This window comes from Crassostrea angulata, chromosome 2 (genome assembly GCF_025612915.1).
Source record: "Crassostrea angulata isolate pt1a10 chromosome 2, ASM2561291v2, whole genome shotgun sequence".
In the NCBI taxonomy this organism is placed as follows: domain Eukaryota; kingdom Metazoa; phylum Mollusca; class Bivalvia; order Ostreida; family Ostreidae; genus Magallana; species Magallana angulata.
In genome coordinates, this window is record NC_069112.1 from 23,411,591 (window position 1) to 23,434,295 (window position 22,705).

The following is a 22,705-nucleotide window of genomic DNA, read 5'->3' on the forward strand; positions in this document are numbered from 1 at the left end:
GTACTATTCATTGATATTTACATTTTCCAGTGTCTTTGCCTGTAATAACACTACGTATCGATTTTGTTCTATACAACCCATAACTTCAAATGTCGCCAAATTGAGGCGCCAGCGGGGTTTTCTTATTTATATAAGTAATCATTCTTTGAGTATTATGAGGTGATAATTTTGGTCGGGGCGTGATCAAATCCAATAAAGCCCGAAGGGCTTTATGATAGATTTGATCACGCCCCGACCGAAATTATCACCTCATAATATTCAAAGAATGATTCCTTATTACTTATATTTATATAATTTAGGCCATCGTACGATTAGATATCTAAATCTTAAAATATAAATAAGCAAACCCCGCCGGCGCCTCAATTTGGCGTCATTTGTATTATGGGTTATATAGTACAAAATCGATACGTAGTGTTATCACAGACAAAGACACTGGATAATGTAAATATATTTAAATATCAAATCGTACGATGGTTTAAAATTATATAAATATCAGTAATGAGGAATCATTCTTTGAATATTATGAGGTGATTTATTGGATTTGATCAAGCCCCGACCAAAATTATCACCTCATAATACTCAAAGAATGATTCCTTATTCCGTAGTAAAATCCATTCATTTAAAATATTGTTTGCCAACATTTTGGATAGTAAATGGCATAAACAAAAAAAAATAATATGGATAGGGAAGCGTGTGATTTATCAAACCCCCTTTCCACTGCACCCCCTCCCCGATTTCCCTCAAGTAATGTTTTGTAGACATTCACATTTTAGCTCACCTGAGCCAAAGGCTCAAGTGAGCTTTTTTGATCACAATTTGTCCGTTGTCTGTCGTTGTCGTTGTAAACTTTTCACATTTTCATCTTTTTCTCAAGAACCACTGGGCAGATTTCAACCAAATTTGGCACAAAGCAACACTAGGTGGAGGGGATTCAAGTTTGTTCAAAAGAAAGGCAACGCCCTCTTTAAATGGGGGATAATCGAGAATTAATGAAAATTTGTTGGTATTTTTCAAAAATCTTCTTCTCAAAAACTACTCGGCCTGAAAAGCTTAAACTTGTGTGGAGGCATCCTCAGGTAGTGTAGATTCAAGTTTGTTCAAATCATGGTCCCCATGGGTAGGGAGGGGCCACAAGAGGGGGGTCAAAAACTGTTAGGCCAGGAAAGCTCAAATTACAATGGAAGCGCATCCTAAGGTAGTGTAGATTCAAGTTTGTTAAAATCATAGTCCTCGGGGGTAGGGTGGGGCCACAATGGGGGGATCAAGTTTGACATAGGAATATATAGAGAAAATCTTTAAAAAAGCTTAAACTTGTGTGGAGGCATCCTCAGGTAGTGTAGATTCAAGTTTGTTCAAATCATGGTCCCCAGGGGTAGGGAGGGGCCACAAGAGGGGGGCCAAGTTTTACATAGGAATATATAGAGAAAATCTTTAAAAATCATCTCCTCAAAAACTATCAGGCCAGAAAAGCTCAAATTAAAATGGGAGCATCCTTAGATAGTGTGAATTCAAGTTTGTTCAAATCATGGTCCCCGGGGGTAGGGTGGGGCCACAATGGGGGGATCAAGTTTGACATAGGAATATATAGAGAAAATCTTTAAAAATCTTCTTCTCAAAAACTATTAGGCCAGAAAAGCTCAAATTACAATGGAAGCATCCTCAGGTAGTGTAGATTCAAGTTTGTTCAAATCATTGTCTCCAGGGGTAGGGTGGGGCCACAATGGGGAGATCAAGTTTTACATAGTAATATATAGAGAAAATCTTTAAAAATCTTCTTCTCAAAATCTATTAGGCCAGAAAAGCTCAAATAAAAATGGAAGCATCCTCAGGTAGTGTAGATTCAAGTTTGTTCAAATCATTGTTCCTGGGGATAGGGAGGGGCCACAACAGGGGATAGGGAGGGACCACAAGAGGGGAATCAAGTTTTACATAGGAATATATAGGGTGGGGCCACAATTGGGGGATCAAGTTTTACATAGGAATATATAGAGAAAATCTTTAATTTTTTTTTTTAAACTTTTAGGGCAAGAAAGCTCAAATTGGCGTGTAACCATCCTCATATAATGTAGATTCAAGTTTGTTCAAATCATGGTCCCCGGGGCCACAATGGGGGATAGATTTTTATATATAAAGAAAATCTTTAAAAATCTTCTTCTCAAAACTATTAGGCCAGGAAAGCCGAAATTTGAGTGGAAGCATACCCAGATCGTATAGATTCAAGTTTGTTTAAATAAAAGTCCAGGGGTATGGTGAGGCCACAATGGGGGATGAATTTTTACATAGGAATATATAGAGAAAATCTTTAAAAAATCTTTTTAAAGACTATTTGGCCAGAAAAAGCTTAAACTTGTGTAGAGGCATCCTCGGGTAGTGTAAATTTAAGTTTGCAAAATCACAGTCCCTAGTGATAGGGCGGGGCCATGATGGCGGTTTGAATTTTTACATAGGAATATATAGAGAAAATCTTTAAAAATATTCTGGGAAAGTTTTCGGTCCAAAACTCAGTACTTAGTGTGAAAGCACAGGTTATGCAGATTTACGTTTGATGCAACCATGATTCTTTAGAGAAAAGTGGGGCCACGAAATGGGGGGGGGGGGGGGATAGAGAATAGAGAAAAATCTTCTTACAAGTACAACAACAAAAAGGGCTTGGTATTACCAAAAAAAAAGTGGATAAAAATTGGCAGATTTTCAATTTTCTTTTAGCAAGATCTATTGTACTTAGTTGTCAAGATATTTTGATACTGTAATGCTAATTTGATCAGAATTAAGGCAATTGTTGCTCAGGTGAGCGATGTGGCCCCTGGGCCTCTTGTTACAATTCTTATAGCATGTCCAAGAACCCAACCAATACAAAACAAAACATTCAGATAATTAATAACTGGTTTTAATTGTGTTTTACTGATATTCAGTCTCCAATATAAAAGCAGACAAGTAAACATTTTTTAGACAATATTCTATACACAAACTTTAAAAAAAATACCCAAAATTATCTGATGGCAGCTGTTTACAAATGTACGGTGTATAACAATATTTTCAAATTGTATACAGGTGTACTTGTTTATGTATTATTGAGCAGTACTGAATAAAGATAATGTAGAACTATTTATATGATTCAAACAAAGAGTATGAAATAGTGTACATCAGAGATTGAAAAAAAATATCAAAATGGCACATATGTACATTATCCATAAGCTATCAAAAACAAGTGTAATTCATTATCAAATTGTAACAAAGAAATAGAAAATCCTGTTATAAAACAAAAGCGATTTTTCAAAACAGAAATAAATCAACTATTTTAGTTGTAAACTCTCTATCAAAATCTTTATAAAGAGTTGTTTTTTTTATCTAGGAAGAGTGACACTTGTTTTGCTTTTTGTTTTATTTATCATTACCAACAGTTACTGTTTCAATATTTAAAAAAAAATACAGGCATTTGTTTATGGAGAGAAAATAATATATTTTCATATATTACATAAAAAATGTGTTTCAACTTGAAAAAACCCCCTGAAAACAGCACCTCTCAAAATAAAACATCAAAATTACAGATCATGATAATATAATGTACCAACTTTTAAATTTCAAAAAGGCCAGCTCTTGTTTTTGGGAGATAAAAATAAAATTTTGTGAAAAGTTGTTCCCAAATTAACTATACACTAATTACATGTATATATACACTAGTTTATCTATAATCCCTGTACCCTCCTCTGTAGTAACCTTGACCTCTCAAAAAACCTCTGGTTGCCCTGTTGTCATAACCATATCTGTGGTCATGCTCATCATGCCTGTTGCCATGGTAACCACGTCGCCTGTCGTCATAGCGATTTCTGTCATACTGATGCCTATCCTCATAGTGCCTGCTTTGCCCATGGTGTCTGTAATTGTCCCTGAAAATTGAATTATTAAAAAAAATTAAAATTGTTCAACACATTGTGATGCTACATGTAGCTTTTATAAAAGAACAACGTCTGTGTAAAATGAATCAAATTCAAATTAAACTTGAAAAACCATAAATGTCATGTCTTGACCACCCCCTATTGTCTGGTGGTCCCCCGAATCTGTTGGGGCCTCGATGATCACTCCTACCAGACGACCGGTTGTCATGGTGATGGTGACTGTCGTCTGGTCTACGGCTCTGCGTGGGCTAAAATAAAACCAAATTCAACCATTCTCCCTTTTTGACTTAGTTCTAAAAAAAATTTCAATCCCTTTTAATGCCTTTACTTTAATAATCTTCTCATTTAATTTCATTTCAAAAAAGCTTCACTGCATAAATTTTAGAATTGAAATCTGCATGACTCTAGTACAGTTCAAAACCAAAAGTAAAATCCTTACACTTCTCTTACTGGAGCCCTCACTCCTCTGCCTACTTTCAGTGTCCTCAGTTGGTTTGTCTCTTGAGCTTTCCTTCTTGGCCACATCAGTATCATCTGCCTTGGGTGGACCCTTTGTTTTTTCTTCGACTAAAGAAACACTCTCTGCATTAGCTGATACTCCTTGGTCCTCTCTTTTTTCTGTTGACACAGACTCTGAGCTGTCTTTCTCGATCTCCTCCTGTTTTACTTCTTCGTTTGATTGGTCCTGCTCTGTTTTCTCAGATTTTCTTCCTCCATCTTCCACCTGAACAGGTTCAGTCAAAGATTTTTTGTTGTCATCTCCCAATTCTGCTGTTTCCTCCACCTCTGTCTTTTTTTCTTCCTCTTTCCCTTGGTCTTCATTTTCCCCTTCTACTTGGTTTCCTGATGCACTCTCATCTTTTACACACACAATATCATCAGCTTCCATAGGAACATCCAATTCCTCAGAATTTTCTTCTGAGACATCTTTTTGGTTATCTTTCTTATCCTCAGTTGATTCTTCCACTTTTTGGTTAACTTGCTTATCCTCCACTGATTCTTCCAGTATTTTCTCTGATTGCTCTCCTTCCTCTTCCTTCTCCTCACTTCCAGTTTGGTTTTCTGCTAATGTGAGAAGGGTTGAATTTTCTTTGGTCTCATTGGAAGCATGATCTTCAGCTGATTCAGAAACAGTTTCCTTCACCAGTGCTGATTCTCCCTCTTCCTTTTCTTCTCTCTCTGTCATGTCCTCTTCCACATTATCAGAAGTATTCAAGGCTGAATCAAATATTACTTCATTCTTTTCCTTGGCTTCATTTTCTTTGTCTGTAATCTCCTCTTCCAAAACACCAGAAGTATCCAAAGCGGAGTCAGAAATTGCATCATCCTGCTTGATCACACCAGATTCAGGAGGTGTATCTTCAATCATATTGTCATCATCCATCCTCTCACTTTTGATACCCAACAGACTGTTTTCTGATTTTTCTTCCATCATTTCCTTTGCAGATAGCAAAGTATCTTCCATGTCTTTCTCTTCATCACTCTGTATATCTGTTTCTATTGTGACTTTCAAGCTATCCTCTTCATGTCCTGATGCTTCTTCTATTTTCTCTTCAGTAATGTCTTCTGCTGCTGGTGCTGAGTATGGGTCTTCAAAACTGTCAATTTTCTCCTTTTTGATGGATATCTCTGCATCCGCTTTCTCTTTAGGATCTTTTGTAGATTTCAGGTCTTTGGACGATTCCTAGAATTTTAAGTTGACACTTCGTGTACTATAAGCGTATTAAATTTTGCATGAACCATTATTTGGTTAAATTCTTTTTCCAACAATATAGATTTGATTAAGCATATACTGTAAACATATTACATTTGGCTGTGTATTCTATTTAGCGCTTTTGGCGGAATGCAGCTTCCACTAAATCAAGTATATCGCTTAATGTAATTCATATATGTAAAAGAATAGTCACGTTCAGGAATACGCTAATTCAAATCTATGCAAACTTGATCAAAAACTAATTTCCAATAATGCCAAATATAATACGATTACAGTACCTGCATGCACTTATTTGAATAAATATATGCATGACATTTAGCAATACACTTGATTTAGAGGATGCCTCTTTCTGCCAAAAAATGTTATAAAACATAATTCACAGCAAAATAACGTGTATCTCTCAGATGAAACAATATACTGTAAATTCCTAATAAAACGCAAGGAATCAATATCCGCGTAAAATCGCGAGAAGCATCTTTCGCGGATTTTAAAATCTCGTCATTATTTTCTGAGAGTTGAAAACTAAAAGAAATAAGGAGAAAGTTCAACGCTCACGATTTTATATTCTCGCGATTTAATGCAAACCAGCGGGATCGCGGAATTAAGTTCTCGCGCAATATAAGGAATTTACAGTTATTGGTTCTACATACATCAGATGCCCCAAGGAAGACAGAGGCTTTCGATGGAGTGCTGGGGTCCTTGATTTTCACCGTCTTCCATTTAGTGGCACCTTTCAGCTCCAAAGGTATCCCATCATTCTCTTGCCTCTCTTCCTGTTCAGCAGGCTGAGGCGTGCTCCCTGATGATTTCCAGACCAACTCTGACGGCTCTTCACTGGATCGTCGTTTCTGGATTTCTGTCAAAATAACACCCATGTATTATGGTAGCAAATCAACAAAGCTGTAGACCCCGATAGATTTTCTTCAGTACTGTACTGTTGTTTTATCAGCATTCCTTGAATGCAAATTTTTTCTCGTAGATTTCATTGTTGAGATGATCAACAGAATAAAATGTTCATTGAAGTGCAATTTTTATTAACACATTGTACCTATAGGATCACTGTTTACAAATTTATGTATCCTTGAAACTGTGATTTTCATTAAATCCACAAAATTAAAATTGATGCCATGGAATATTGATGAAACCACAGTGTATAAGGACAATTCTGATGGCCTCTTTTTAATAACACCCCCACCCCCCTTTCACCTTCATTAATAGTGAGCCAGTTTAAATAAGGGCTTATAAAAAAAATGCAATACTTACTTCCCTGTTGTATAGAACCAAATTAAATTAAACAATGAAAATTAAAATTCAATAATGATAACACTACTTTTAATAGTCTGCAAAAAAATCATTCATTTCTGACTATTCCTATCTAGACTCCAATTAGTAAAAGCATAATGGTCACAAAAAAAGAATTCAATCATATCTGTGCATCAGATTTTGCCATTATCCTCAAAAGATTGTGTTATCATATGATTTGATTGACTGATCCAATTATAATTTGATTTTCAAGATTAACAAATTTTGTATTTGTCAATCAAGATATTTATTGACTTCAGAATCAACAGGGCAAAATGGAATCATGCTTATTGTATGAACCTTAAGGGCATACATATTAAATATTCTTATAATCATTAACTGAAAATGAACACACTGGTAGAAGATCTTCTCTTAATGGAAAAAAAATCTCCTCTTAATGGCATTTAATCAAATGACATTGAATCTGTAGTTAGATACACACACACATGTTTATCTGATGAGCAAATGTTAATGAGAATGAAATTCAAATAGTTCTACATAAAAGCAATATCATACCAAAAATGTTGTTAAAACAGAAGATTGGATGAAAAAGCAGTCATTTTTGACTTTCCTTACACAACTGGTAAGTGAGAATATTGTAGAGGTAAAAAAAAATTCTGGTCAAGATTACAAAATGCAAAAGCTGTTATTGAAAGTTAACATGAATTTTTTTGCATACTATGCTATGACTAATAAATTGTCTTAAAATTTATTGAGAAATAAATTTTGCATTGGAATTGAGGTATAAGTTGGTGGTGTTGATTTTCACAAGGTAACAAAGGGAGATGCACAGTTTACCAACAACTATCTATTAACAGGATGATATTCTTCAAGGCAATTTGAATTTGAAAATCAAAAGCTGGTAAGAATTAATTTGCAACCAAGCAACTAAAACAGGAGAAATTAAACAAATCTGTATCAAGCAATATCATGGAAAGCTTACAAAATGTCAAAATGCAGCCAAGCATATAAAACTAAAAAAATCTCTCTAGAGAAGAAACCAACTAAAAAGCACTTCTTTAATTGCATTTATGGTCAGAAGCTGACTAATTGATGATGAAATAAAAAAGACTGGTGAACCAATGAGATTTAAGGTTGGTTACCATGGAAACAACACAACACACCAATGAGATTTATGGATGGTTACCATAGTAACAAAACAAGACAACGGAATCTCACCAGTGTCAGTGCTAGTTCTCTCCTCTGTTTGCAAAATTAAAAAAAAGGTAAGATTAAACTGCTGCCTGTAGTTTTAAAAGATATAATCTTTTTGTTTCCAGTCATGATCAATATACATGTACCTTTTCATATCGTCCATCTAAAATTTCTACTACTATATAACACTATCTATTGCTGTTACAGTAGATTCATAATTTTACATAAAGATACAAAAGATTCCCAAGAGAGAGAGAGAGAGAGAGAGAGAGAGAGAGAGAGAGAGAGAGAGAGAGAGAGAGAGGAGAGAGAGACAGACAGACCCTTACTTGTGGTGATGTTCTTCTTCTTGACCAGTCCCAGTACATCCAGCAGTGAGGCCCCAGGCTTGTGGCGGGGATCCTGTTCTTCTGGTAGTCAGAGAAAACAAAATCAACATCATTTACAGGAAGTCAGGAATTCAGCAAAATTCTACATAAGGCTTAATACAATCTATTTAGAGAGCTAGAAGGTCATGAGCGTTTTAGACTTTACAGTTAAACTCCGTAATAGCAAAGTTCTATGCTTAATGGATTTACTTCGTTATATCCGTAATTCGTTATATATCCGTAACTTGTTATATCCGTAATTCGTTATATATCCGTAATTCATTATATCCGTATTATGAATTGATTTCGTAATAATGACTATGGCGAATTCACTATATATACATGTTTTCTTTCACCAGACTATAATTTTTGCTCATTGATACATTTAATTGAAATACATCACTTTGATAGCTTTAATAATCGGATTGTGAGTCGAAAAATTTATATGAAAAAATAAAATCATTCAAACAATCATGTTCAATGGTAGTGCAAACTTTTTTAAACTGTAAAGAAATTCATTATTAAAGTGTTAATTTTTGTTAATGTCATCTACAGGGACTCAAAATCAGTTCGCTGTATCCGTAAATTCTTTATATCCGAATTTGTTATAACCGCAAAATTTTGCAAAGATTTGTTAAGAATTTTATTGGGAACTAAAAAAAACTTTGTTATATCCGAGAAATGGCTATATCCGTGTTCGTACTAAACAAGCTTTACTGTATTAAAGGGGAATGGTCAAATTTCATTTTTCTGTTTTTATTATTTGCAATGCTTTAGGAATACATTTCTAATGATCAAATGAAATTTGGGTGCCAGTCATTCAGTTTTAGCAAGATACAGGACTTACAATTCTTCGTCATGTAAACAAGGCTCGTGCCCTGTGTTTGTTTACATAGGTTCAATATACCAGTAAAAAATCTTTTCAAAGCTGGTTTGTCTATCTTATCATTCATTTTAAGCATAAATAAACAGTTCCTAATGATTAACACATTCATTTTAGTTTTAAAACTGGAATTTTCACTTCAACATTCAAAATGTAAACAAACGCTTTGTTTACATAGCAATGAATTGTAAGCTCTGTAACTTGCTTATGACTCATCAAATGACACTCAAATTTTAGTTGCCTATAAAAATGCCTTACTGCAGCATTGTAAACATTAAAATCGAAAAAACAATTTTGGACCAAAATCGTGACCATGCCCCTTTAATCTCCCATAGAAGAAGATCTCTGTATAGAGATGTAAAACATTATTCAAACTTTACTAACAGATACAGATTTTTCCTTAACTGCACAATACTGTAAATGTATTATATTTAGCGTGTACGATATTTGGCGGAATATGATTTTTTAACAAGTTAGTGTGGATCTGATTTAGCTCATTTCTGATTGTACCTATATATCTACTTATATATTTTACATTTGGCGGTATATTTGATTTAGCGTACGGCGTTTTCCACCAGAAACGCTAAATAGAATACACAGCCAAATGTAATACGTTTACAGTATTTGATTGATAATCTAATTATTTTTTTTTAATATTTGATATACATCTGATGAATAATTTGAACAATTTTAAACTGTTGAGGAGGCTGGACTGTCTGCTTTCAACAAATTACTCTAAAAGATCTACATTGAATATTCAAAACAGTTTATATAAGCCAAAAAAATTCTTCCTTTTCTATGTTTCATGTGACTACAAAGGTAGCTTGCACTGTAGAACAAAATTACATACTTCAATATATCAATTTGAATACAGGTTATGAATTATTCATTAAATAAATACCTTCTTCCACCTCTCTGATGACTTGAGTTGGCTTTTTGTTGTAACAGGATCTTTTGGTACAATACACCAGGTGATTGGCTGTTCAACAATAACAAATAAATTTATGAAAAAATTTAACCAATCAAGATTCAGCAAACTAGAAAACTGACCAGTCAGGAAGGGCCCCGCTATGACAATTAATATACAGAAGCGAAAAAAAACTTTGAATTCCATCCTCTTTATATTAACAATGATGAAAAATAAATGCTCGGCATAAGATGTAAAGAACTGCAATATATAGGATCTCATGATTTGTAGTTGGATATGATTTTCATCCAACAATTAAAGTGTTAAACTGAGGGGTAAAAATATAAGGGTGCAGCTCATGGAATGAGAGTTTAATTTGATTACATTAAAAAAAATAAATATGAAAATAATAAGTAACAACTGTATTTTTAAAATTTCAAGATAATTCCTGAATGTCCAAAAACTCTAAATAGTAACCTTGTATCTGCATAAAACAGAGATAACCTCATGTCTTATAAAAAAAAACTAAATTAAATGTGTATTTAAAAAAGATTTAAACAGGTGTTTTATAAAATGCAAGCCTTCAGTGAATGCAAATACATTGTATCACCCAGGGTTGACCTCAACTTCAAAACAAACATCAGTTGCAGACAAAGGTGTTCATTAATCTTCATATGACAGATAAAGATAAGCCTCTAAATTTTCTGCAGCAGGCAAGATAATTAATTCCAGGGGGTTAATTGTTCTGCTCTCTCATCCTTTTGTTCTAAATTTACAATAAGATTTGTTTTTTCAGAAATGACAGAATGGGGTTATTATCTGATTACCTGTTAAAATTAACAGCATTAAGCTAGGCAGAAAAAAATAAAATAAATTATAATTAAAAAATAAAATAGTGAAAAAGGATATCTTAATATATATCTTAATTTTAGAATTCAATAAAATTATCATAAATCATTGTGTACGGTATTTTAACCAAAATAAAGTATGAATATTATATTTTAAATCCATATTTCAAAGAATGTACACAATACTACACATCATTCAAAATTGACCTTAACTTCAAAACAAAGTTCATTTGCAGACACAGGCAGTGCAGTAATTAAATCTCAATGTGACAGATAAAGATAAAGCTTAGGATTTCCTTCCTGTGGAAGGTTAATTAATCCCAAAGGACAAATATTGCACAGCCTTCCTAGTATACAATGGTAACATTCTCAGCAGTTATCTCTCTTTGCCCATTCATTCTTATGCATAGATAAGGAATCTACCCCACCACCCCAGCTCCAAACCAGAAGACATAGAGAACCAAACTTAGCATCAAAATATGTATTTCTGCCTACTGAACTACCATACCAAATTTGAACTTGATTGGGCAACCATAAAAAAAGTTATTAGAAAAAAACAGAAAATTTGTGGATGGAAGAGTGACAGACGGACGGACAGAAGGACGGACGGACAGAGTGATTACTATAGGGCACCCGCAAATCCTTGCGGGGCCCTAATTATCAAATGTGTCCAATCACAGTTCACTCAAAATAATATTAACTTCATTTCTAAGACAATTTTTTTTTGTCATTAATTAAATCCCATCAGATAAAGAATAAATATTTGACAACTTTGACAACTTTCTTCAAAACAACTGACCTGTATGATAAACCAATGACATTAGCCTTTCTGATCATCTGACAGACTTTATTCCTCAAAAAACCTACCAATTTTATTTCCGTAGCGACTAGCAAATCCACATAGGCAGTGCATGGGTTCCTTCATGGGGCGTTCCCAGGGGATGTTCAGATTGAGGCTGGTCATCTGACCGGAGTGGAACCCCATCATGTGGTTAGCGTAGGCGATGCTACAGCTGGTGGCGAAGCGACACATGGAGCACTCAATGTGTTTCCTGGAAAATTAACATATTCCCATATTTACATGAATATAGAGATTAATTATCTTAATCTTCACGGGGTTAAATCTTTGAACTATCTGGTTATTTCCCATACATGTATCTATTCAATAAGTGATACCCTTGTTCTCTTCACCTTCAAAGAGATTAAAGTTCCACTCATTTCAAAAATGTTGAGTATAAACTACTCGCAGGTTTAAATTCATTGCTGTTTATCTTGTTATTTAAAGATTTCTCTGTTTCACTATTTTCATCATGAGGTTATTCAATGAATTTTCACAACCTATATTTCACTATTTTCGTCATCACTCTCATATCACCAAAGAATATACATGTACATCTATGTAATACCTTGAATTTCTCAAAAAACTTAGAGGATACTAAATCCTTTTGGCCAATCTGACTTGTTCATGAATAATTAACTGAGATCGACCGATTGCTCTAATATTTACCTGAAGTGGTCAGGTGTTCCCATGACGGTCTTACACTCCACACAGGTGTTGAAATTAACGGCGTAGGGGAATTTAGTCCCCCCAAAGTCAAGCACCTTACTAACAGCTGGGGCATTGAGAGACTTCACAGCCTGCTTTCTCGCCTCCGGCATCTTTATCATCAGGTCCTGTTCAAAAGCTCCGGAGCAGGAACCTGTAGGAAAAAAGATTGGAATTTACATATCATAAGAAACACTAAAATCTTAAACTTTAAATACACAACAATTGATAAACAAGTTCTTTGACTTATATTATATATATATCTTTCTTTGGCATGGCTGCATGAAATCAAGTTCTAAAAGATAATTCTTTATCAATCCATCAAATAAAATTTTGGTGTGTTGAGCCACCTTAAAATACAGTTGACTGAATGGCACAGTAAACTGTATAATCTTGTTTGTACCTATTCCCTTCTGGTTGGCCACGTGGTCCTTCTTCTTATGGTTCTTGCAGTCGGCAGGGTTGACAAACGTGAGTCTGCAGCTATTGCACTTCTTACTGCCGGACTTGGACTGGTGCTTAAGTAAGTGGCCATAGTAAGTCTGGGTCTGGCCCCACCCCTGGGACACAAACTTGACCACAAACACTTTGAGACAGTAAAGGCATAGGATGTGCTGGGAGCTGTCGTGTTTCTGAAATCAGAAAAAATTTCAACATTTTAAGTCTGAATGTTAAAATCAAATGTTGATCAAAAATATATTATATAATACAATGTGGTGGAAGCTGTCATGTTTCTGGAATCAGAAGTAATCAACATCAAAGTTTTATAGGCAAATGCAACTGAATTTCAATAACTTGAAAGTCTAATATAATGTGCCAGGTCAAATGTAATTTGAAGAATAAAAGATAACAGTGGGTTTCACTGGTAAAGCCACTGAGCACAAATTTACATGTTCTGAAATTTTAGGCATTTTTCTCAATCCAACAAAACAATAACACTTATCCTACACTATCAACATTTAAAAATAATTTTGGTCACCTTCAATTTCATAAATAAATGTTACTTTAGTATGAAACAAAAATTAATATGTGTAAATGAATATTTTTGTGCTGTACAGTTACAGCCAGCAAAAAAATGGAATTAATTCTACATTAAATTCGTATGGGAAAGTTTAATGTGGACTACAAATAATTTACATCCTATTCAAGTGAAATCTACATGAAGCATGTGTATGCATGTTTCACCTTCTTGAAGTGATCGACAACATCGCTGTACATAGACGACCTGAATTTACAGAGCTGGCAGATGTAGGGCATCTCGCATGCATTGTGGTTCACTCTCATGTGAGTCAACAAAGCATGACGAGATTGGTGATCTCGCTCACAGATACGACACATCAACACATTCACATTGTTCATGTGGACCTAAAAATAGAAACAGAAGTAAAACAGTGTCCAACTTTATAGTAGGTTGAAAATTTAAACTAACTTAAAGATTTTTTACATTAAACCATTTTTTTTTAATAATTGAGAATATATCATGTCATGTATTTGGACAATTTTAAGCATTAGGAATATATATCCTTTGATATGAAACAAGCATTCATTTGTTTAAAATTCCAATTATCATTTTTTTTAATCTTCACATAATGGGGATTTTTATTAAACAAGAGGCCCATGGGCCACATCGCTCACCTGAGGAACAATAGTTATGATAAAATCAGCTCAATGGAGTCATAATACAAACTATCTGGACAATGTACAATAATACATGTAGATCCTGTATAAATAAAATCCATTTTCCCCTGGATATTCTTATGTTTATAATCATTAGTCCCTTTTCTAACAGGATGATTTTATAGTCATATCATATGTTGAGTATTGCAGTTCTCAAAAAGATCCCTAACAATAGTTTATATATATTGGATATAAACGTACATCAAACTCTGAACCTTCTCGTGAGGCCAAAAAATTGTCCTGGGGCCAAAGTCTTAAAAATTATAAAGAATCATCTGGCTGATTAGTTTCTGAGAAGATTTTTAAAGATTTACCCTATATATTCCTTTGTTAAACTTTGACCCCCCCCCCCCCCATTGTGGCCCCACCCTACCCCTGGGGATCATTATTTTCACAACTCTGAATCTACACTACCTGAGGATGCTTTCACACAAGTTTCAGCTTTCCTGGCTGATTAGTTTCTGAGAAGAAGATTTTTAAAGATTTACTCTGTTTATTCCTATGTAAAACATCGACCTCCCATTGTGGCCCAAACCTACCCCCAGGGGTCATGATTTTCACAAATTTGAATCTACACTACCTGAGGATGCTTCCACACAAGTTTCAGTTTTCCTGGCTGGTTTCTGAGAAGAAGATTTTTAAAGATTTACTCTATATAATCATATGTTAAACTTCGACCCCCCATTGTGGCCCCAACCTACCCCCAGGGGTTATTATTTTCACAACTTTGAATCTACACTACCTGAGGATGCTTCCACACAAGTTCCAGATTTGCCGGCGGATTAGTTTCTGAGAAGAAGATTTTTAAAGATTTACTGTATATATTCCTATTTTAAACTTCGATCCCCCATTGTGGCCCCACCCTACCCTCGGGGGTCATGATTTTCACAACTTTGAATTTACACTACCTGAGGATTTATTGTATATATTCCTATGTAAAACTTTGATCCCCCATTGTGGCCCCACCCTACCCCCGGGGGTCATGATTTTCACAACTTTGAATCTACACTACCTGAGGATGCTTCCACACAAGTCTCAGCTTTCCTGGCCGATTAGTTTCTGAGAAGAAGATTTTTAAAGATTTACTCTATATATTCATTTGTTAAACTTCGACCCCCCCCCCCCCCCCCATTGTGGCCCCACCTTCAGGTGAGCTAAAAAGGTTAAGTTTACAATTCAATAAGTTGGTTTCTGGAAGAACAGACTTTGAAAATTTTCGTAATAAATATTGACAATTGTTTTACTTTTTTAATCTTTAGCTTTTAAGATCTGTGTACAAATGTACAAACATAGAATTGTGAGCAAATCTCTGTATCTTGCTTATAATTCGAAGCTTAACACTCAAATATGGTTAGTAAATAGAAATTGTAGGGTAACAATTAAACACAAGAAACATACAATTGTATAACAAATAAAGAACACAATTTATTTTTTCGAAATGAATCATATATATACATGTATATACCTACATATTTCCGTCAGCGATATCAAACTCTATTTAAACTGAATAAACTCGAGAAAATGCCGAGCATCTCAATAAAACCTATTGCATTAATCTACCATTACGCAAAAGATAATGCCGAATTACCGATAGAATGAATTGTACTTCAGTACCCCTACATCAGATTTTGCTTAATTTGCGCAGGTAAACTGTTAACTGTTTGATTTACCATAGTCTCTGTTTTATTTGATACGTAAAAATCACGAAATACAGACGACAGTTCCCAGGTTACAAAGCATAAATAATGAAAACGAAACGAAAATCAGAACAAGCTAACACCAACGTCATGTGTGAAAACTGTCAACGCATTGAAATATTTAGCCTTAATTCACTTCACAAAATCGGCACCAATATATTTTGCATGTTTCAAAAATTTCCTTTCATACACGAACGGTTGCATAGCAAGTAAATTCATCATAGTCAGATCGACCCTTTTTCGTATAATGTCATGGCTGCTTTAAACAAAGAACCTCGTTTTAGAAGTATGGAATACTAGTCTTGGTAAAATGGGTATGCAAACCCGGGCCGTGGCAAAATAAAAGCCGGGGCAGATCGGCAATCGTCAATTCCAAATACGCATTATTTTGCAGCAATATTTACAGCGAATACAAATATACTGGTCCATCAAATATCCCGAAATTTTAATGAGATTGGCAGATTAATACCTGCCAATCTTTTGTTTTGCTCAGACCAAGTCTTGCCTACCCATTTTACCGTAGGTAATTCTTACCGTATGCCGAGCCCGAAGCTATTAAACTGATTGAAACACGCATTTCCTTTATTATTATTTTCGTAATAACTCAGATTTGAATCAGAATTAGCACTTAATTTTTGCAATTTATATTTTCCTTCCCATAAGGATAATTTATGCTAAACTACGTTGAATTGAACTAATTAGTTCTTGAGAAGAAGATTTTTAAAAATGCACCCCCCTTTTTTTACAGTTTCAAGGTTTTCTCCGCTTTGAATACAGATCGGACTTTTATTTCTGCAATTTATATTCGCCCTCCCATAAGGATGCTTTGTGCCAAATTTGGTTGAAATTGGATAAGCGGTTTTAGAGAAGAAGTTCAAAATGTAAAAAGTTTACAGACGGACAGACAGACAGACGGACAGACGGACGGACAGACGGACGACGGACAAAATGTGATCAGAATAGCTCACTTGAGCTTTCAGCTCAGGTGAGCTAAAAAGTGCATTGAATTTATCAATTTTGGACAAATTCAATTCTCAAGGCTTTAATTTCCAAATTGTTCTCACCAATCAATCCAATAATTCCCCTACCCCCCCCCCCCCCCTCCCCCCTCTCACCTTTTCTACATGGGTCTGCATCTCAAACGGTGTGTCGAACTGTCGGTAGCAGTGCTTACACTGTGTGAGGTCACTCAGATCAATGTTCTGTTGTTTACTGGAGTCTATGTGACCCTGTATGTGCATCATTGCCTTGATATTGTTATACAACATCTTATTGCAGTACCAACACTGTAAAAAGATGGAGGAAATTCATAATCAAAGTACTAAAAGTACTGAGAGATCAGAAGAAGGAATCAATGTGACCCTGTATGTGCATCATTGCCTTGATATTGTTATACAGCATCTTATTGCAGTACCAACACTGAAAACACAAATATTATAATCAAAGTACTAAAAGTACTGAAAGATCAGATGGAGGAGTCAAGAGGACCCAGAATAAGTATCAAGCCTCGATGTTGTTATACACCATGTCAATTCAGAACCAACACTGATATGTGAGGGAAAAAATAATTATCAAAGTACAAAAACTACTGAAAGGTTTAATGTAACCCTGAACTTGATCATGTTTTAAAGCATTTTGCAATGTCAACACCGAAAACAAAAGTTAGAAAAGAAAATGGAAGTATTGAAAGTATTAGAGTTGATATGACCCTGGAAATTATTATTGTGCCATCATGTAATACAAAATTGCACTGCAGTACCAACATGCACTAAAAAAAAGGGATGGAAGAAAATCAACATATTGAAAGTTCTGAAGTATATTTGACAAAATGTGCATCCTTGATGTTGTGATACAGCATTTTATTGTTAAACCAACACTGAGATTGGAAGATGAGTTTCATAAAAGTACTAAAAGGATGAATTAATTTTTTCACTGCAGAAACAACAGTGGAAACTTACCTTAAACCTGAACTCATTTTTCTCTTCTGCATATGACAGATCTCCTTCTGACTTTCCATAATAATACTCATCCAAAGGCACCCAGTTCACTGAAAATAATATTGAATTCATTTGAATGCATTTAAACTTTTTAATTTAAAGTAACAATAAAAATTTTGAAGTGCATTTTTATAAAACAAAATTTATATGGTATTCCCCAAAATAACTCTCAGTTCTGAGTAGCAATTCCTTGTCTACTACAGTTAAATACAGTTGCAGCAAACACACTTATTATAATGTGAACTTACCAAAATATGATAATTCATCATATAAGAAATATTGTTCGTCCTTAGAACTTTGCTTAAATTCCTTTACATATTATAAGGACAACAAACTTGAAGAAAAGGCTCTAAGAGTCCTAAAACATCAATCTAACATCCCCAATATAAATGTTTACTTTCAGAATCTGAGACAAGATTTATTTTTACCTTCATTTTCTGTTTCCACCCTTTTGCGTTTAGGACTGGTGTCCTCCATCTGTTGCTGTGGTTGCTGTGGCAACGGCCTTTTGACCCCAAGGCCATATGTCCCATGCACAGGAGTAACACTGGGGTTAACATTTTGAATTGCTGTCAGGAAAAAGACATTACACATCATCACTTGTAAAACTTCTAGGAATGTTTCTTGAATAAGTTATTTAATGAGTAGACCTATTGAATGGGCTACCACATTTTATAAAAATCAATACTTTTAAAATACAAGCAACAATGCTTTCCACTTTCAAAGGCAAACATAAAACATTGCTGCCTGCTAAAATAATTTGGATTCATTATAGATGAACTAAGGATTCCTCAATACTGTGGAATCATTTAATTTTGTGGGGGCCAATTTTCGTAGATTGTGGGTTTTTTGCTTGTTCATGGGGATCTAATTTCGTTGATGAGTCAGTTTTCAGTTTCAGTAAGTAAACCAAACCTTTGGTTTAGAATTTATAGGCAAGTGGGCGAGGACTACCCACTAATACCACAAAAATTGAGCCACCACGAATTCTAATGATTCAACAGTAATCATTGACATCAATATATACTCCAAGCTTCAAAGAGACGTAATTTTGCAGACAACTGTAATGTCATGTTATCATAGATTAACTTTAACAACAAAATACATAAATGGTGTTCAATGAATATTGAAGAAATTACAAGGAGATGAAATAAAAGTTATAATGATAAACGTCCTATAAACGAGCAATTGATTTTGTTAACAGATTCAAGATTAAGATTAAAATCTGAGTAAACAATCTTATGTTATGAAGTCTTAAAATCAATATTTCTGTATCAATCTATTACAGTGACTATGATTTATTCATTTACCAGAAGAACAATTATAGATTTTTACAAGAAAGTTTCAGGATAAACATTTTTAAAAAAGAGATAAATATAATACATGTGTATATCCATTATCAAGAACATTTTTTTTTTAGAAAAACAGGTTTTTGTTTACCTGGCAACAGGTTTTTGTTTACCTGGCAACAGGGTTTGTTTACCTGGCAACAGGGTTTGTTTACCTGGCAACAGGGATGTAGTAAATCTGACATCTCCTGCCTGGATACGGACCGTAGTGGTGTTGGGGTGCCTGGCGAGGGTGGGGTACGCAGGAAATCGGTGAACCTAATCACAGGGCGGAGGGGGGAAAACATAACTTTTAATTTAATAAATACATATACTGTTACTGTGAAATTTAATTTGTTAAAGATAATATTCATAGATTTTGGAGAAAATTCGTGAACGTTATTGCAGGGGGAAAAATAAAACTTTCTAGTAAATACATAATGTCAGAAATCATTTACATTTTTGGAGGTAAATTTTCATGGATCGCCAGTTATTAACTGGACACATAATACTGTGATTTCACTTAATAATTATTGAATTATAAAACTGAATCTTTATTAAGGTTCATACTTCATTAAGATTTGACATTTATGAGCAAGGGGAAACCAAAGAATCTTTAAAAATTGAGTCAACATCAATTACATTGATTTCACAGAAAACATCCTTAATTTGCGTAACACAATTTTTTTTTTTTAATTTTATATCAAAAGGCAGATCACTCTACCTAAAAATTCTCTGAAATGCAATGAATGTCATCATAATAAACCATTGATGCATAAAACCAATTCCTGTGATAAAAGGTTGGGGTTTTCTTTTTGGCGATTTTAACTTTCAACTGATTGACAAACTAACAATGAAATTCAGAATAAGATATACTTGATTAAAATACGAACAAAGAATAGAGAAAAAAAATTGATAAACTGCCAAATTGTATAAAATGATGAACATGGTGTAGAAGGTTCATTACTTAGCAAATACTGTGGAATTATTAGAATTCAAGGTGGCTCAATTTTCGTGGTATTCATGGATATCCCTCACCCACGAATTTACATCCTCCACGAACACTATTTGTAAAAGATTTAGTTTTCCTACTGAAACTGAAAACCGACGCATCCACGAAATTACATCCCCATGAATAAGCAAAAATCACACAATCCACGAAAATTGGCCCCCACGAAATTAAATGATTCCACAGTAAGGCAAAAAAGGTTCAGTAATTTTTTTAATAGATATAAATTTAAAAGTAGATGGTCAGGATAACACAGGAAAGACATAGGGGAAAAACTGATATACTGTAGAAGCACATATTTTTGTTGGATTAAAATTTTGTTTTCTTAAACCATATATAATTTGGTTGGTATTTAATTTCGTCATTATTTTGTAATCCCTAAAATGTATCACTCAGTATTTTTTAATACTCGGGTTAGAAATTCGTCTTCGATTAAATTTCGTTGATTTATATTGAAAACCAAAATTATAACGAGGTTAAATCCTCAACGGATATTTCTGTTTCTACAGTATATATTTAAGCATATACTGAAAAATACAAGCATAGCAAAGATCAATGTGTGATCTGAATCTTTATTTTCATTTCATTAAATAAAAAATTTCTTGAAAGATAAGCAGAAATGAAACTAGCTTTTCTGTGCAAGCATAAATTCATTATGAATGTGTTTGCTATGTCTGCATTCTTCTTTGGAAATTATTGATACAACGAGGGAAAGAAATGAAGTGGGAAATAGATGAATTAGTAAGAAATGTAAAAGAAAAAAATAATAATGAAGAAAACAATTGTTATACAGATGAAAAGATAAATGGAGGACAAAGGATGGACAGAAAAACAATGAATGGATCGATGACAACAGACAGACAGATAAAGAAAAGAACAATGGGTGGACTTATAACAATTTTTAGACGTCAAATGGATATAGCAATGGACAGAGCAACAATGGATGGACAGACAAGTGACAATGGATAGACAGATGGACAGACAAACAAAGGAAGACACTGTGTACCTGACCATCAGGCATGTGTAAAGTTTTCACCAGTTGTCTTGGAACAGCTGCTGTGTGGTTTGTAGATGTGAACCGGTATTGCAGTTTCTGGGTGGGGGTAGGTGGAGTTATGGTGGGGCTGGGTGGTACCCTGGGGGTGGGAGGACTCTCTCCGATGAAGATGATGTCTGGGCTAGTGGATCTTGGTGGCTCTGAAGAAATGACATTAAATATAAGAATTGACATCGGTGATGACATAAGAAGAAATGATAAGTAAATGACTTTATACCTACAATGCACTGATTCATACCTTTATTTCTAGTGCATTGCCTTTGCTGCCTATTATATATAACCTTGCTGCCAAGATTCATTATCATTATTGCCCTGAAACACACCTTTATTACCCTGACACATACCTTTATTGCCCTGACACATACCTTTATTGCCCCGATACATATCTCTTTTTGCCCTGGTGTGTACCCTTGCGGACCAATCTGACTAAAGTACAGACCTATATTATGTTATTGCATAGCACAATAGAAGTCAGTGCTTTAGTCAGATTGCTTGCTGACCTTATACATACCATTTTACCCCAATACATACCATGTAACACTCATGCCCAAATACATACTCCTATTGCCCTGATCATACTCTTATTGCCCTGGTGCATTACCTAACAGATCTTATACATACCCTTTTACCCTGAAACGAAACAGGTACAATCACTGCCCAAATACACACTACTATTGGCCTGCTGATACATACCCTTTGTGGGCTGTGAGTTTGGTGCATTCCCAAAGGTGTTACCAGTCTTTGCCTGAAGCTGCTGCAGAGTGGGGGGAGGAATCGGCTTGCGAGGATCATCCATCACCGTGACAATTGCTAAACCAAGCTCTGCCAATCGGTGAGCCTCTTTTACCTGAAACCAAAATTAGAATACAAAAATGCTAGAGTCTATCTTTGGTTATTAAAGCCAAACATTTCAAAATATAACTCAATAGGCAAGTATTTGATTTGCATTTTTTTTGTACAAAAATCTAAAGAGGAGATGAGCTTGATTTTAAAAACTTTGTCAAACTCTGTAAAAAGTGAAATTGAATTAATATAAACTTTCCAAAACAGATTGAATGAAACAATAAATGATATGATTTGTCAGTCTATGATAAACAAATAATTCATTTTTTTCTGCCTTAATCAATTGATCCCGTCACTGGAAGTTAGTAACTGAAACTCTTACCTTTTCTTGTGCGATTTGACATTCCAGAACTTTCTGTTTAAATGACTGGATTTGAACGGGACTCAGGTTTTCTTCCCAGCATTCCATGACCAATGCAGTCACCGCGGTGCTACGCACATTGGACGATGCCCGCCCCCCTTTCTTGAACACCATTCT

The 22,705-nt window shown here is 34.6% G+C and overlaps 1 protein-coding gene across 1 annotated transcript in view; it reads right to left on the bottom strand.

Annotated features, from left to right (window-relative positions):
* Positions 1-2,873: 2,873 nt before the first annotated feature.
* The window catches only part of LOC128171752 (uncharacterized), a 34,929-nt gene continuing 15,097 nt past the window's right edge, over positions 2,874-22,705 (bottom strand). The window contains exons 3-20 of the mRNA XM_052837518.1: positions 22,550-22,703; positions 22,078-22,231; positions 21,334-21,524; positions 19,495-19,597; positions 18,419-18,559; positions 17,952-18,040; positions 17,109-17,279; positions 13,805-13,984; positions 13,023-13,251; positions 12,581-12,773; positions 11,941-12,125; positions 10,220-10,297; positions 8,397-8,477; positions 8,092-8,115; positions 6,261-6,466; positions 4,336-5,580; positions 3,999-4,144; positions 2,874-3,890 (exon numbers count right to left, since the gene is read on the bottom strand). Of these exons, the coding sequence (XP_052693478.1) occupies positions 3,683-3,890; positions 3,999-4,144; positions 4,336-5,580; positions 6,261-6,466; positions 8,092-8,115; positions 8,397-8,477; positions 10,220-10,297; positions 11,941-12,125; positions 12,581-12,773; positions 13,023-13,251; positions 13,805-13,984; positions 17,109-17,279; positions 17,952-18,040; positions 18,419-18,559; positions 19,495-19,597; positions 21,334-21,524; positions 22,078-22,231; positions 22,550-22,703 (3,778 nt within the window). The 3' untranslated portion in view covers positions 2,874-3,682. The remainder of the gene's footprint in view (positions 3,891-3,998; positions 4,145-4,335; positions 5,581-6,260; positions 6,467-8,091; positions 8,116-8,396; positions 8,478-10,219; positions 10,298-11,940; positions 12,126-12,580; positions 12,774-13,022; positions 13,252-13,804; positions 13,985-17,108; positions 17,280-17,951; positions 18,041-18,418; positions 18,560-19,494; positions 19,598-21,333; positions 21,525-22,077; positions 22,232-22,549; positions 22,704-22,705) is intronic.